At 46.5% G+C, this 17,266-nt stretch overlaps 1 protein-coding gene across 3 annotated transcripts in view; it reads left to right on the top strand.

The window, feature by feature from the left end:
• The window catches only part of LOC118379861 (extracellular matrix protein 2-like), a 46,870-nt gene that overhangs the window by 20,483 nt on the left and 9,121 nt on the right, over positions 1 to 17,266 (top strand). For all 3 annotated transcript variants that reach the window (XM_052526157.1, XM_052526155.1, XM_052526156.1), the window contains 3 exons: positions 5,945 to 6,133; positions 7,534 to 8,250; positions 15,365 to 15,480. In XM_052526157.1, the coding sequence (XP_052382117.1) occupies positions 5,945 to 6,133; positions 7,534 to 8,250; positions 15,365 to 15,480 (1,022 nt within the window). The remainder of the gene's footprint in view (positions 1 to 5,944; positions 6,134 to 7,533; positions 8,251 to 15,364; positions 15,481 to 17,266) is intronic.

The raw sequence follows: 17,266 nt of genomic DNA, 5'->3' as shown, positions 1-17,266 counted from the left end.
CGTAGAGAAGGACATATGTATGCCAAGCCCTCATCATGTTGGAGTCGTAGAGAAGGACATATGTATGCCAAGGACTCAGCATGTTGGAGTCGTAGAGAAGGACATATGTATGCCATGGCCTCATCATGTTGGAGTCGTAGAGAAGGACATATGTATGCCATGGCCTCAGCATGTTGGAGTCGTAGAGAAGGACATATGTATGCCAAGGCCTCAGCATGTTGGAGTCGTAGAGAAGGACATATGTATGCCAAGGCCTCAGCATGTTGGAGTCGTAGAGAAGGACATATGTATGCCATGGCCTCAGCATGTTGGAGTCGTAGAGAAGGACATATGTATGCCAAGGTCTCAGCATGTTGGAGTCGTAGAGAAGGACATATGTATGCCATGGCCTCAGCATGTTGGAGTCGTAGAGAAGGACATATGTATGCCATGGCCTCATCATGTTGGAGTCGTAGAGAAGGACATATGTATGCCATGGCCTCAGCATGTTGGAGTCGTAGAGAAGGACATATGTATGCCAAGGCCTCAGCATGTTGGAGTCGTAGAGAAGGACATATGTATGCCATGGCCTCAGCATGTTGGAGTCGTAGAGAAGGACATATGTATGCCATGGCCTCATCATGTTGGAGTCGTAGAGAAGGACATATGTATGCCAAGGCCTCAGCATGTTGGAGTCGTAGAGAAGGACATATGTATGCCATGGCCTCATCATGTTGGAGTCGTAGAGAAGGACATATGTATGCCATGGCCTCAGCATGTTGGAGTCGTAGAGAAGGACATATGTATGCCATGGCCTCAGCATGTTGGAGTCGTAGAGAAGGACATATGTATGCCATGGCCTCATCATGTTGGAGTCGTAGAGAAGGACATATGTATGCCAAGGTCTCAGCATGTTGGAGTCGTAGAGAAGGACATATGTATGCCATGGCCTCAGCATGTTGGAGTCGTAGAGAAGGACATATGTATGCCAAGGACTCAGCATGTTGGAGTCGTAGAGAAGGACATATGTATGCCAAGGCCTCATCATGTTGGAGTCGTAGAGAAGGACATATGTATGCCAAGGCCTCAGCATGTTGGAGTCGTAGAGAAGGACATATGTATGCCAAGGCCTCAGCATGTTGGAGTCGTAGAGAAGGACATATGTATGCCATGGCCTCAGCATGTTGGAGTCGTAGAGAAGGACATATGTATGCCAAGGCCTCAGCATGTTGGAGTCGTAGAGAAGGACATATGTATGCCAAGGCCTCAGCATGTTGGAGTCGTAGAGAAGGACATATGTATGCCATGGCCTCATCATGTTGGAGTCGTAGAGAAGGACATATGTATGCCAAGGCCTCAGCATGTTGGAGTCGTAGAGAAGGACATATGTATGCCAAGGCCTCAGCATGTTGGAGTCGTAGAGAAGGACATATGTATGCCAAGGCCTCAGCATGTTGGAGTCGTAGAGAAGGACATATGTATGCCAAGGCCTCAGCATGTTGGAGTCGTAGAGAAGGACATATGTATGCCAAGGCCTCAGCATGTTGGAGTCGGAGAAGGACATATGTATGCCAAGGCCTCAGCATGTTGGAGTCGGAGAAGGACATATGTATGCCATGGCCTCATCATGTTGGAGTCGTAGAGAAGGACATATGTATGCCATGGCCTCAGCATGTTGGAGTCGTAGAGAAGGACATATGTATGCCATGGCCTCAGCATGTTGGAGTCGGAGAAGGACATATGTATGCCATGGCCTCAGCATGTTGGAGTCGTAGAGAAGGACATATGTATGCCATGGCCTCAGCATGTTGGAGTCGTAGAGAAGGACATATGTATGCCAAGGTCTCAGCATGTTGGAGTCGTAGAGAAGGACATATGTATGCCAAGGTCTCAGCATGTTGGAGTCGTAGAGAAGGACATATGTATGCCAAGGCCTCAGCATGTTGGAGTCGTAGAGAAGGACATATGTATGCCAAGGTCTCAGCATGTTGGAGTCGTAGAGAAGGACATATGTATGCCAAGGCCTCAGCATGTTGGAGTCGTAGAGAAGGACATATGTATGCCAAGGCCTCAGCATGTTGGAGTCGTAGAGAAGGACATATGTATGCCAAGGTCTCAGCATGTTGGAGTCGTAGAGAAGGACATATGTCTGCCAAGCCCTCATCATGTTGGACTCGTAGAGAAGGACATATGTATGCCAAGGACTCAGCATGTTGGAGTCGTAGAGAAGGACATATGTATGCCATGGCCTCAGCATGTTGGAGTCGTAGAGAAGGACATATGTATGCCAAGGTCTCAGCATGTTGGAGTCGTAGAGAAGGACATATGTATGCCATGGCCTCAGCATGTTGGAGTCGTAGAGAAGGACATATGTATGCCAAGGCCTCAGCATGTTGGAGTCGTAGAGAAGGACATATGTATGCCAAGGCCTCAGCATGTTGGAGTCGTAGAGAAGGACATATGTATGCCAAGGCCTCAGCATGTTGGAGTCGTAGAGAAGGACATATGTATGCCATGGCCTCAGCATGTTGGAGTCGTAGAGAAGGACATATGTATGCCATGGCCTCAGCATGTTGGAGTCGGAGAGAAGGACATATGTATGCCATGGCCTCAGCATGTTGGAGTCATAGAGAAGGACATATGTATGCCAAGGCCTCAGCATGTTGGAGTCGTAGAGAAGGACATATGTATGCCAAGCCCTCAGCATGTTGGAGTCGTAGAGAAGGACATATGTATGCCAAGGCCTCAGCATGTTGGAGTCGTAGAGAAGGACATATGTATGCCATGGCCTCAGCATGTTGGAGTCATAGAGAAGGACATATGTACGCCAAGGCCTCATCATGTTGGAGTCGTAGAGAAGGACATATGTACGCCAAGCCCTCAGCATGTTGGAGTCGTAGAGAAGGACATATGTACGCCAAGGCCTCAGCATGTTGGAGTCGTAGAGAAGGACATATGTACGCCAAGGCCTCAGCATGTTGGAGTCGTAGAGAAGGACATATGTACGCCATGGCCTCAGCATGTTGGAGTCAGAGAAGGACATATGTACGCCATGGCCTCAGCATGTTGGAGTCGTAGAGAAGGACATATGTATGCCATGGCCTCATCATGTTGGAGTCGTAGAGAAGGACATATGTATGCCAAGGCCTCAGCATGTTGGAGTCGTAGAGAAGGACATATGTACGCCAAGGCCTCAGCATGTTGGAGTCGTAGAGAAGGACATATGTACGCCAAGGCCTCAGCATGTTGGAGTCGTAGAGAAGGACATATGTACGCCATGGCCTCAGCATGTTGGAGTCGTAGAGAAGGACATATGTATGCCATGGCCTCAGCATGTTGGAGTCGTAGAGAAGGACATATGTATGCCATGGCCTCATCATGTTGGAGTCGTAGAGAAGGACATATGTATGCCAAGGCCTCAGCATGTTGGAGTCGTAGAGAAGGACATATGTATGCCAAGGCCTCAGCATGTTGGAGTCGTAGAGAAGGACATATGTATATGCCAAGGCCTCAGCATGTTGGAGTCGTAGAGAAGGACATATGCATGCCAAGGCCTCTGCATGTTGGAGTCGTAGAGAAGGACATATGTATGCCATGGCCTCATCATGTTGGAGTCGTAGAGAAGGACATATGTATGCCAAGGCCTCAGCATGTTGGAGTCGTAGAGAAGGACATATGTATGCCATGGCCTCAGCATGTTGGAGTCGTAGAGAAGGACATATGTATGCCATGGCCTCAGCATGTTGGAGTCGTAGAGAAGGACAAAGGTCTCAACTTATCTGTGCCATTATGCCATGTGTGACAGCATGGGCAGCTCCATTGAGGATTTATTGAACCAGGTCTTGTGCCATGTATTTATTGTGACCACTAGACCACTAGGTAGACCTTGAACCAGGTCTTGTGCCATGTATTTATTGTGACCACTAGGTAGACCTTGAACCAGGTCTTGTGCCATGTATTTATTGTGACCACTAGGTAGACCTTGAACCAGGTCTTGTGCCATGTATTTATTGTGACCACTCGACCACTAGGTAGACCTTGAACCAGTTCTTGTGCCATGTATTTATTGTGACCACTAGACCACTAGGTAGACCTTGAACCAGGTCTTGTGCCATGTATTTATTGTGACCACTAGACCACTAGGTAGACCTTGAACCAGGTCTTGTGCCATGTATTTATTGTGACCACTAGACCACTAGGTAGACCTTGAACCAGGTCTTGTGCCATGTATTTATTGTGACCACTAGACCACTAGGTAGACCTTGAACCAGGTCTTGTGCCATGTATTTATTGTGACCACTAGACCACTAGGTAGACCTTGAACCAGGTCTTGTGCCATGTATTTATTGTGACCACTCGACCACTAGGTAGACCTTGAACCAGGTCTTGTGCCATGTATTTATTGTGACCACTAGACCACTAGGTAGACCTTGAACCAGGTCTTGTGCCATGTATTTGTGACCACTAGACCACTAGGTAGACCTTGAACCAGGTCTTGTGCCATGTATTTATTGTGACCACTAGACCACTAGGTAGACCTTGAACCAGGTCTTGTGCCATGTATTTATTGTGACCACTAGACCACTAGGTAGACCTTGAACCAGGTCTTGTGCCGTGTATTTATTGTGACCACTAGACCACTAGGTAGACCTTGAACCAGGTCTTGTGCCATGTATTTATTGTGACCACTAGACCACTAGGTAGACCTTGAACCAGGTCTTGTGCCATGTATTTATTGTGACCACTTCGACCACTAGGTAGACCTTGAACCAGGTCTTGTGCCATGTATTTATTGTGACCACTAGACCACTAGGTAGACCTTGAACCAGGTCTTGTGCCATGTATTTATTGTGACCACTAGACCACTAGGTAGACCTTGAACCAGGTCTTGTGCCATGTATTTATTGTGACCACTAGACCACTAGGTAGACCTTGAACCAGGTCTTGTGCCATGTATTTATTGTGACCACTAGACCACTAGGTAGACCTTGAACCAGGTCTTGTGCCATGTATTTATTGTGACCACTAGACCACTAGGTAGACCTTGAACCAGGTCTTGTGCCATGTATTTATTGTGACCACTAGACCACTAGGTAGACCTTGAACCAGGTCTTGTGCCATGTATTTATTGTGACCACTAGGTAGACCTTGAACCAGGTCTTGTGCCATGTATTTATTGTGACCACTAGACCACTAGGTAGACCTTGAACCAGGTCTTGTGCCATGTATTTATTGTGACCACTAGACCACTAGGTAGACCTTGAACCAGGTCTTGTGCCATGTATTTATTGTGACCACTAGACCACTAGGTAGACCGTACAGTGAAATGCTTACTTACAGAAGACAATGCTCTGATCATTGGCTGACGCCTCCCAACCAATTGGAATCCCCACCCAGCTAACTACTTTAAAATGGTGGCCCTCAATGGCAACACAGACAGAACAAGGAGCCAGATGTTTCAATGGATGTATAAATCTGAAACATCTGGCTGGATATTTCGTTCCCCACCAAATATGGTGGCCGGCCGTGAGAGAGTTTGGAGCGAGATGGAGTTGAGCCGACATTCTGACAATTTTTCTCACAGTTTTCTGTTCCCAAAACTAGGATCTGTTACACACAAAGTGCACAAAGTTTTGTAGAATCGACCCTTTGCCAAAGTAAAAACAAAAAAAATGGCATTGTTTACAAGGAGTTCAACAGCGACGATAGTTATTGCACTTCACAGAGAAAGCATTCCTTAACCGACTTGATTGTTTTGTTCTCTATGCTTCATTTGGAAACGACACAAATGACTTATCTTGGGTTAGTTATTAATATCTTTGATGGCAATGTTCATGCAACAAAATGTTATTTCCAAGTAGAGCTCTCTATACATTTCTATGGTTTGATCAGGCCACCGGTGTCCCAAGCCATGTGTCACCTAGCATCTCCTAACAAACCCTGCACTTCCCCATCTCTCCCGCAGGTAAAAAGGGCCAGTGTGTGTACCAGGGCATCACCATGTTTGATCAGGCCGTCTGGTCCCCCAAGCCGTGTGTCACCTGTCTGTGTAGCGGAGGGGAGGTGCTGTGTGACGAGGTCACATGTCCTCCTCATCGATGTCACTTCCCCTACACCCCCTCCGGCGAGTGCTGTCCCGTCTGTATGGACACCGGTAGGTGTTTGTCTGAATGATGTGGTTGTGTTAAAGGATATCATTATCTAGTGTTAAAGGGTATCATTATCTAGTGTTAAAGGATATCATTATCTAGTGTTAAAGGGTATCATTATCTAGTGTTAAAGGATATCATTATCTAGTGTTAAAGGGTATAATTATCTAGTGTTAAAGGGTATAATTATCTAGTGTTAAAGGATATCATTATCTAGTGTTAAAGGGTATCATTATCTAGTGTTAAAGGATATCATTATCTAGTGTTAAAGGGTATCATTATCTAGTGTTAAAGGATATCATTATCTAGTGTTAAAGGGTATAATTATCTAGTGTTAAAGGGTATAATTATCTAGCTTAACTTAGCTATAAGGTCCAGTACAGTTAGTTTTTTAAACCTCAATATCTTTTCTAGGTAACAACTAAGTACCTTACTGTGATATTTTTGACTTTTTTCATTTAAAACAAAGTAAAAAATAAATCAAAATTGCTTCTTCGCAAAGAACAATTTCTCAAACAATAATTTTGCTATGATTTTTTGAATGGGGGAGGGGAAAACTGAAAACATATATTTTGTTTAACTAGGCAAGTCAGTTAGGAACTAATTATTATTATTATTATTATTTACAAAACTAGCTGTTATTGGCAGAGGTTTGGAACTCTCTTTCTTATTAGTTTATGAACTAATTTACCACCTAGTGATTTAACCAGGTAGGCCAAAACTCCATCCCACCAAAACAGGCTGAAGTTTCAGGCAGCTTTTACACTAAAAGGGCATTAACATAATTTTCACAGTATTGTTCAAACTGTTTTCAGCAGCCATCAGACTGCTGAGCGCTTCAACTCGACATCTGCACTGACTCTCTGCACCTTTAGTACACATGCATAGACAGACACACACACACACACACAGACACACACACACACACACACACACACACACACACACACACACACACACACACACACACACACATTCTACACACATTCATGCTACACACACACACATTCATGCTACACACACACACATTCATGCTACACACACACACATTCATGCTACACACACACACACATTCATGCTACACACACACACACATTCATGCTACACACACACACACATTCATGCTACACACACACACACATTCATGCTACACACACACACACACACACACACACACACACACACACACATTCATGTTACACACATCACAACTGCTGCTTCCAGACTCTTATTAAACTGGTCAGTTTATACATAACAACTCATCTGGAATAGCAGTTCATATCTTTTTAAATGATCATTGATGGAGACATGAATTCTCACTGGGCCATTTCTGCTTCCCTCTTTCCCCTCCCTCCCTTCTCCGTCCTCCTCTCTAACACTCTGTGGTTCTGATTGGCTGGGCCAGCTTCCCGTGGTGATGTCCTTGACTTCTCTGGCGATTCCCCGGTAGCCAACGACCCTGACTCTGTGATCCCTGACCTTGACCCAATCCTTGACCCCGTGGTGACCCGCACCAAGGCCGAGATTGAGCTCCTGAATAGAGAGGAGGAGCAGCGCCTCCTCGAGAAGGAAAAGAGGAGGAAGAAACAGAAGGAGGAGGCGGAGAGACAGCGGAGGCGGCAGGAGGAGAAGAGGAGGAGGCAGGAGGAGAGGAGGAGGCAGGAGGAGGAGAGGCTGCAAATGGAGAAGGAAGAGAGGAGGCAGGAAGAGGCAAGGAGACTAAAGGAGGAGGTGGCCATGAAGGAGCGGGAGAGGAAGCTGGAGGAGGAGAGGAGAAGACATGAGGAGGAGCTAAAAGAGAAACTGAGGGAACTAGCAGAGCTGGAAGAGGAAGAAGAAGAAGAAGAAGAGGACGAAGAGGAGGAGATGGAGTGGCTGCTGAGAGGAGATGTTTTCCAAATGTTTCCAGATGAGCCGACCGAAGAGGACCTCCATCCTCCTCCCCTAGCCAAGCCCACTGACAGAGAAGAGGAGGATGGAAAAGAGGTGGTGGTACATAGACCTGGGATCACCCTCCCGCTAGGTTGTGATATCTCTGATGTCACTGTGACGTGTGAGAACGCTAAACTGACCAACTTCCCTCCTCTCAACAACCCTGAGCTCAAGTCCCTAAGTCTGGAGGGTAAGTCTGTGTATGTTACCCTGAACATTGTTACAGAGATTACAGGTCATCAACTTCTATTTAGTCTCTGTAGCCAGATAGGAATTACATTCACAACCGCTCTAAACACAACGACTAAAACAATCCCTTTATTGAGAAGGGAGTAGTGTGTTTGGTAATACCGAATATGGCCACAGGGACTAAAGTTAACAGGTGTAAAAACTGGGGGGGGGGGATATAAACCTGAGGATAGACATTTTTCCTGCAGTTTTGGAGGCTTTGCATAATTAGACAATAAAGGCACGCTATGAGAGTTTAGCCTTTGGACCATGTGTTGACTTGCTGGACACGTAGTCATGCAGAGTACAACAGTTATTCTAAACACAGGCATTGGCAAACCGTAGGTCCCATTTTTGGAGGGGGGATAACAGTTAACTTCCTGCAGCTCTACACATTTCACCTGAGGGGCTGAGAGAAAATGTTGTAGTTTTAAAACTGAGTGGTTTCCCAAAATATTGTATAAAGTTGCACTTGAAAGTCGCTTGTTATTTACCTCAGACCGTAGAACCTTAGTGTGTTGTTGGACCTGTAAGTGCATCGCTAGTGGATTTTTATACCCTTCCGTTTTGTACCCAGAAGACCTCTGCTAAACACACACTACACGACCAAAAGGTATGTGGACACCTTCTTGTTGAACATCTCATTCCAAAATCATGGGCATTAATATGGAGTTGGTCCCCACTTTGCTGCTATAACAGCCTCCACTCTTCTGGGAAGGCTTTCCACTAGGATGTTGGAACATTGCAGCTATAACAGCCTCCACTCTTCTGGGAAGGCTTTCCACTAGGATGTTGGAACATTGCAGCTATAACAATCTCCACTCTTCTGGGAAGGCTTTCCACTAGGATGTTGGAACATTGCTGCTATAACAGCCTCCACTCTTCTGGGAAGGCTTTCCACTAGGATGTTGGAACATTGCTGCTATAACAGTCTCCACTCTTCTGGGAAGGCTTTCTACTAGGATGTTGGAACATTGCTGCTATAACAGTCTCCACTCTTCTGGGAAGGCTTTCTACTAGGATGTTGGAACATTGCTGCTATAACAGTCTCCACTCTTCTGGGAAGGCTTTCTACTAGGATGTTGGAACATTGCTGAGGGGACTTGCTTCCATTCAGCCACAAGAGCATTATGTGAGGTCGGGCACGGATGTTGGGTGATTAGACCTGGCTCGCAGTCGGCGTTCCAATTCATCCCAAAGGTGTTCGATGAGTTCGAGATCAGGACTCTGTGCAGGCCAGTTAATTTCTTCCACACTGATCGTAACAAACCATTTCTGTATGGACCTCGCTTTGTGCATGGGGGCATTGTCATGCTGAAACAGGAAAGGGCATTCCCCACACTTCTGCCACACAGTTGGAAGCACAGACTCGTCTAGAATGTCGTTGTATGCTGTAGTGTTAATATTTGCCTTCACTGGAACTAAGGGGCCCGAACCATGAAAAACAGCCCCAGACCATTATTCCTCCTCCACCTAACTTTAGTGCTGTCTGCATTGGGGCAGAAACTCCGGGAAGCAACTCCGGGAAGTTGACCTTCTAGGCAGAGAACCTCTGTCTAGTGTCTGTTCTTTTGCCCATCTTAATCTTTTATTTTAATTGGCCAGTCTGAGATATGGCTTTTTCTTTGCAACTGCCAAGTGACGAGTGATCCATTTATTAAAGTGGCCTTCTGGATGATAGCGGGGTGAACAGGCAGTGGCTCGGGTGGTTTTTGTCCTTGATGATATTTTCGGCCTTCCTGTGACATCGGGTGGTTGTTGTCCTTGATGATCTTTATGGCCTTCCTGTGACATCGGGTGGTTGTTGTCCTTGATGATCTTTTCGGCCTTCCTGTGACATTGGGTGGTTGTTGTCCTTGATGATCTTTATGGCCTTCCTGTAACATCGGGTGGTTGTTGTCCTTGATGATCTTTATGGCCTTCCTGTGACATCGGGTGGTTGTTGTCCTTGATGATCTTTATGGCCTTCCTGTGACATCGGGTGGTTGTTGTCCTTGATGATCTTTATGGCCTTCCTGTGACATCGGGTGGTTGTTGTCCTTGATGATCTTTATGGCCTTCCTGTGACATCGGGTGGTTGTTGTCCTTGATGATCTTTATGGCCTTCCTGTGACATCGGGTGGTTGTTGTCCTTGATGATCTTTATGGCCTTCCTGTGACATCGGGTGGTTGTTGTCCTTGATGATCTTTATGGCCTTCCTGTGACATCGGGTGGTTGTTGTCCTTGATGATCTTTTTGGTCCTCCTGTGACATCGGGTGGTTGTTGTCCTTGATGATCTTTATGGCCTTCCTGTGACATCGGGTGGTTGTTGTCCTTGATGATCTTTATGGCCTTCCTGTGACATCGGGTGGTTGTTGTCCTTGATGATCTTTATGGCCTTCCTGTGACATCGGGTGGTTGTTGTCCTTGATGATCTTTATGGCCTTCCTGTGACATCGGCTGGTTGTTGTCCTTGATGATCTTTATGGCCTTCTCACCACACTGTCTGTGTGGACCATTTCGGTATGTCTGTGATCTGAGGAACTTAACTTTCCACCTTCTCCACCGCTGTCCCTTTGATGTGGATACGGGGAGTGCTCCCTCTGCTGTTTCCTGAAGTCTACGATCATCGCCTTTGTTTTGTTGACGTTGAGTGAGAGGTTGTTTTCCTGACCGCACACTCCGAGTGCCCTCACCTCCTCCCTGTAGGCTATCTCGTCGTTGTTGGTGATCAAGCCCACTACTGTAGTGTCGTCTGCAAACTTGATGATTGAGTTGGAGGAATGCATGGCCACGCAGTCATGGGTGAACAAGGAGTACAGGAGAGGGCTCAGAACGCACCCTTATGGGGCCCCAGTGGACATTGGCGAGTAGTATATTCGGGAGCGGTGGGCGATGTGCACGTCTACGGAGCCTGACCAGGAGGCCGCTCTGTTGTTTTGGGTTGGCTACAGGGATCTGATCCATTGTCCTGGGTGGTGGTCCATACAGAGGATCTGATTCATTGTCCTGAGTGGTGGTCCATACAGAGGATCTGATCTATTGTCCTGGGTGGTGGTCCATACAGAGGATCTGATCTATTGTCCTGGGTGGTGGTCCATACAGAGGATCTGATCCATTGTCCTGGGTGGTGGTCCATACAGAGGATCTGATCTATTGTCCTGGGTGGTGGTCCATACAGAGGATCTGATCCATTGTCCTGGGTGGTGGTCCAAACAGAGGATCTGATCTATTGTCCTGGGTGGTGGTCTGAACAGAGGATCTGATCTATTGTCCTGGGTGGTGGTCCAAACAGAGGATCTGATCCATTGTCCTGGGTGGTGGTCCATACAGAGGATCTGATCCATTGTCCTGGGTGGTGGTCTGAACAGAGGATCTGATCCATTGTCCTGGGTGGTGGTCCATACAGAGGATCTGATCTATTGTCCTGGGTGGTGGTCCATACAGAGGATCTGATCCATTGTCCTGGGTGGTGGTCCAAACAGAGGATCTGATCCATTGTCCTGGGTGGTGGTCTGAACAGAGGATCTGATCCATTGTCCTGGGTGGTGGTCCATACAGAGGATCTGATCTATTGTCCTGGGTGGTGGTCCAAACAGAGGATCTGATCTATTGTCCTGGGTGGTGGTCTGAACAGAGGATCTGATCTATTGTCCTGGGTGGTGGTCCAAACAGAGGATCTGATCCATTGTCCTGGGTGGTGGTCTGAACAGAGGATCTGATCCATTGTCCTGGGTGGTGGTCTGAACAGAGGATCTGATCCATTGTCCTGGGTGGTGGTCCAAACAGAGGATCTGATCCATTGTCCTGGGTGGTGGTCCATACAGAGGATCTGATCTATTGTCCTGGGTGGTGGTCCATACAGAGGATCTGATCCATTGTCCTGGGTGGTGGTCCATACAGAGGATCTGATCTATTGTCCTGGGTGGTGGTCTGAACAGAGGATCTGATCCATTGTCCTGGGTGGTGGTCCATACAGAGGATCTGATCTATTGTCCTGGGTGGTGGTCCATACAGAGGATCTGATCCATTGTCCTGGGTGGTGGTCCATACAGAGGATCTGATCCATTGTCCTGGGTGGTGGTCCATACAGAGGATCTGATCTATTGTCCTGGGTGGTGGTCTGAACAGAGGATCTGATCTATTGTCCTGGGTGGTGGTCTGAACAGAGGATCTGATCCATTGTCCTGGGTGGTGGTCTGAACAGAGGATCTGATCCATTGTCCTGGGTGGTGGTCCATACAGAGGATCTGCTCTATTGTCCTGGGTGGTGGTCCTGGGTGGTGGAACAGAGGATCTGATCCATTGTCCTGGGTGGTGGTCCATACAGAGGATCTGATCTATTGTCCTGGGTGGTGGTCAGAGGATCTGATACACAGAGGATCTGATCTATTGTCCTGGGTGGTGGTCCATACAGAGGATCTGATCCATTGTCCTGGGTGGTGGTCCATACAGAGGATCTGATCTATTGTCCTGGGTGGTGGTCCATACAGAGGATCTGATCCATTGTCCTGGGTGGTGGTCCAAACAGAGGATCTGATCCATTGTCCTGGGTGGTGGTCCATACAGAGGATCTGATCCATTGTCCTGGGTGGTGGTCCAAACAGAGGATCTGATCTATTGTCCTGGGTGGTGGTCCATACAGAGGATCTGATCCATTGTCCTGGGTGGTGGTCCATACAGAGGATCTGATCCATTGTCCTGGGTGGTGGTCTGAACAGAGGATCTGATCCATTGTCCTGGGTGGTGGTCTGAACAGAGGATCTGATCTATTGTCCTGGGTGGTGGTCTGAACAGAGGATCTGATCCATTGTCCTGGGTGGTGGTCCATACAGAGGATCTGATCCATTGTCCTGGGTGGTGGTCCATACAGAGGATCTGATCCATTGTCCTGGGTGGTGGTCCATACAGAGGATCTGATCCATTGTCCTGGGTGGTGGTCTGAACAGAGGATCTGATCTATTGTCCTGGGTGGTGGTCCATACAGAGGATCTGATCCATTGTCCTGGGTGGTGGTCCATACAGAGGATCTGATCCATTGTCCTGGGTGGTGGTCCATACAGAGGATCTGATCCATTGTCCTGGGTGGTGGTCCAAACAGAGGATCTGATCCATTGTCCTGGGTGGTGGTCTGAACAGAGGATCTGATCCATTGTCCTGGGTGGTGGTCTGAACAGAGGATCTGATCCATTGTCCTGGGTGGTGGTCCAAACAGAGGATCTGATCTATTGTCCTGGGTGGTGGTCCATACAGAGGATCTGATCCATTGTCCTGGGTGGTGGTCTGAACAGAGGATCTGATCTATTGTCCTGGGTGGTGGTCCATACAGAGGATCTGATCCATTGTCCTGGGTGGTGGTCTGAACAGAGGATCTGATCCATTGTCCTGGGTGGTGGTCTGAACAGAGGATCTGATCCATTGTCCTGGGTGGTGGTCTGAACAGAGGATCTGATCTATTGTCCTGGGTGGTGGTCCATACAGAGGATCTGATCCATTGTCCTGGGTGGTGGTCTGAACAGAGGATCTGATTCGTGAAACTTGTATTCCTGGTCGTAATGTTGGTAAGTTGACGTTGCTCTTATATTCAATATTTTTCGCTGTTGTATGTAATAAGACTTCATATTTTCTGCGGTAACAATGTAAGAAATAATCCATTAAAAACTAAATACATAGTTTCCTAAGGACTCGAAGCGAGGCGACCATCTCTGTTGGCGTCATCTTGCATATGGAGATTGCATAGCTGTGTGCTCAATTTTATACACCTGTAAGCAACGGGCATTGCTGAAATAGCTGAATCCACTCATTTTAAGGGGTGTCCACATACTTTTGTATATATAGTGTCATTGTAATCTAAACCCAACCTTCATTTACTCATTGTGACACACTGAGAATCCAAACTCAGTTTTTGACCAGACTGACTCCTATTTTCACTTTGTAGTCAATTGTGACACTAGAATAAATGTTTCTGACCATTTTCAAAAGGATTTAGTTGTGTTTTTTTGAGGGGCAGTTGCTATTTAAGGTATTGTTGAGCAGCTAGTTAGTATAATCAGTGTTAAATTGGGATTGGACTGAGAACCCACAGGACTGTAGATCTCCAGGGAGAGGGTTGGACTGAGAACCCACAGAACTGTATATCTCCAGGGAGAGGGTTGGACTGAGAACCCACAGGACTGTATATCTCCAGGGAGAGGGTTGGACTGAAAACCCACAGGACTGTATATCTCCAGTTAGAGGGTTCGACTGAAAACCCACAGGACTGTATATCTCCAGGGAGAGGGTTGGACTGAAAACCCACAGGACTGTAGATCTCCAGGGAGAGGGTTGGACTGAAAACCCACAGGACTGTATATCTCCAGTTAGAGGGTTCGACTGAAAACCCACAGGACTGTATATCTCCAGTTAGAGGGTTGGACTGAAAACCCACAGGACTGTATATCTCCAGTTAGAGGGTTGGACTGAAAACCCACAGGACTGTATATCTCCAGGGAGAGGGTTGGACTGAAAACCCACAGGACTGTATATCTCCAGGGAGAGGGTTGGACTGAAAACCCACAGGACTGTATATCTCCAGTTAGAGGGTTGGACTGAAAACCCACAGGACTGTATATCTCCAGTTAGAGGGTTGGACTGAAAACCCACAGGACTGTATCTCCAGGGAGAGGGTTGGACTGAAAACCTACAGGACAGTAGATCTCCAGGGAGAGGGTTGGACTGAAAACCCACAGGACTGTATATCTCCAGTGAGAGGGTTGGACTGAAAACCCACAGGACTGTATATCTCCAGTGAGAGGGTTGGACTGAAAACCCACAGGACTGTATATCTCCAGGGAGAGGGTTGGACTGAAAACCCACAGGACTGTATATATCCAGTTAGAGGGTTGGACTGAAAACCCACAGGACTGTATATCTCCAGGGAGAGGGTTGGACTGAAAACCCACAGGACTGTATATCTCCAGGGAGAGGGTTGGACTGAAAACCCACAGGACTGTAGATCTCCAGGGAGAGGGTTGGACAACCCTGATCTAGACGCTCTAAGCATTGAGGATAATAATGTGAAGGGATGTCATATGAATGTTTGTGCTGAACCACCAGGTAACTCCATCACAACCATCCCAGTGGGGGCGTTCAACGGCATCCCCAACCTGGAGTCCATCAACCTAGGAAAGAATAAGTTGACAACTGCTGGAATCGCCCCACACACCTTCAAAGTAAGAGTCTTTCCTTCAAAATAAGAGTGCTTAACAAGCATTTCCACATGCCTTGAAAGTATGAATCTCACCTTCATAATACAAGTCTTTCTCTTCTGGCATCAGCCCGCACGCTTTCTAAGTAAGAGTTACACTGCATCAATGTTATGTTAATAGCACCACCCTGGATCGCATGGTGCTATAGAGGGTGGTGCGGACAGCCCAGTACATCACTGGGGCCCAGCTCCCTGCCATCCAGGACCTCTCTTTATCAGGCTGTGTGAAAGGAAGGCCTGGCAAATAATTAAAGACTCCAACCAAGCCATAGACCGTTCTCTCTGCTTGGTGTCAAGACTTGCTTATCAAGTCTGACACCAACAGGCTCCTGAACAGCTTCTGTCCCCGAGCCATAAGACTAAATGGTTACCTGGACTATTTGCATTGACCCCCTTATTTCATTAAATAGTTATTCATATGTTTGGCACTGACTCTCTTGAACAGACTCAATGGTCTCTAACCACACACGTACATTCCACACACACACACACGTACATTCCACACACACACGTACATTCCACACACACACACACACACACACACGCGCGCAAACACTGCTGCTCCTCTTTGTTTATTATCCAAGTCATTTGACCCCTGTCTACATGTGCATATTGTGTTCAGGACCAAAAGTGAATTGCTTTGCCACATTTTTGCATTAGTGCCTCGTTGCAAACAGGATGCATGTTTTGTAATATTTTTATTCTGTACAGGCTTCCTTCTTTTCACTCTGTCATTTAGGTTAGTATTGTGGAGTAACTACAATGTTGTTGATCCATCCTCAGTGTTCTCCCATCACAGCCATTAAACTCTGTCATTTAGGTTACTATTGTGGAGTAACTACAATGTTGTTGATCCATCCTCAGTTTTCTCCTATCACAGCCATTAAACTCTAACTGTTTGTCACCATTGGCCTCATGGTGAAATCCCTGAGCAGTTTCCTTCCTCTCTGGCAACTGAGTTAGGAAGGACGCCTGTATCTAGTGACTGGGTGTGTTGATAATAACTTCACCATGCTCAAATGGGTTTTCAATGTCTGCTTTTTGTATTTTTACCCATCTACCAATCTGTGCTCTTCTTTGCGAGGCATTGGGGCGGCAGCGTAGCCTAGTGGTTAGAGTGTTGGACTAGTAACCGGAAGGTTGCAAGTTCAAACCCCCGAGCTGACACGGTACAAATCTGTTGTTCTGCCCCTGAACAGGCAGTTAACCCACTGTTCCTAGGCCGTCATTGAAAATAAGAATTTGTTCTTAACTGACTTGCCTGTTCTTTGTGGTTGAATCTGTGTTTGAAATACACTGCTTGGCTGAGGGACCTGTATGTCTGGGTACACAGATGAGGTAGTCATTCATTTAAAAAAACATATTAAACACTATTACTGCACAGAGTCTATTCAACTTATTATGGGACTTGTTAAGATACGTTGTTACCCCTGAACCTATTTAGGTATTTAGCCATAACAAGACATTTCATCTTTTCAGTTTTTATTCATTAGTGCAATTTTAAAAAACACTCCGCTTTCACATTATGGGTTGTTATTGTGTGAAGTCCCGTGACAAAAACATCTCAAATGAATCCCTTCAGGATGTAACATTTTAACAATGTTTTTGGGGAAGATTATATTATTTTATACTAATATACTCAGATAAATATTTTGTTAAAGTAATACAAAAATATACATATCTTTAAAAGACACGGGTTAAAATGATTGGATCTCCTTTTTTTCTACAGCATATTGCCCTTAAGAGGATGA

This window comes from Oncorhynchus keta, chromosome 10, assembly GCF_023373465.1.
Source record: "Oncorhynchus keta strain PuntledgeMale-10-30-2019 chromosome 10, Oket_V2, whole genome shotgun sequence".
In the NCBI taxonomy this organism is placed as follows: domain Eukaryota; kingdom Metazoa; phylum Chordata; class Actinopteri; order Salmoniformes; family Salmonidae; genus Oncorhynchus; species Oncorhynchus keta.
The sequence above is the reverse complement of the archived record's forward strand: the minus strand, read 5'-3'. Positions and strand labels throughout refer to the sequence as shown.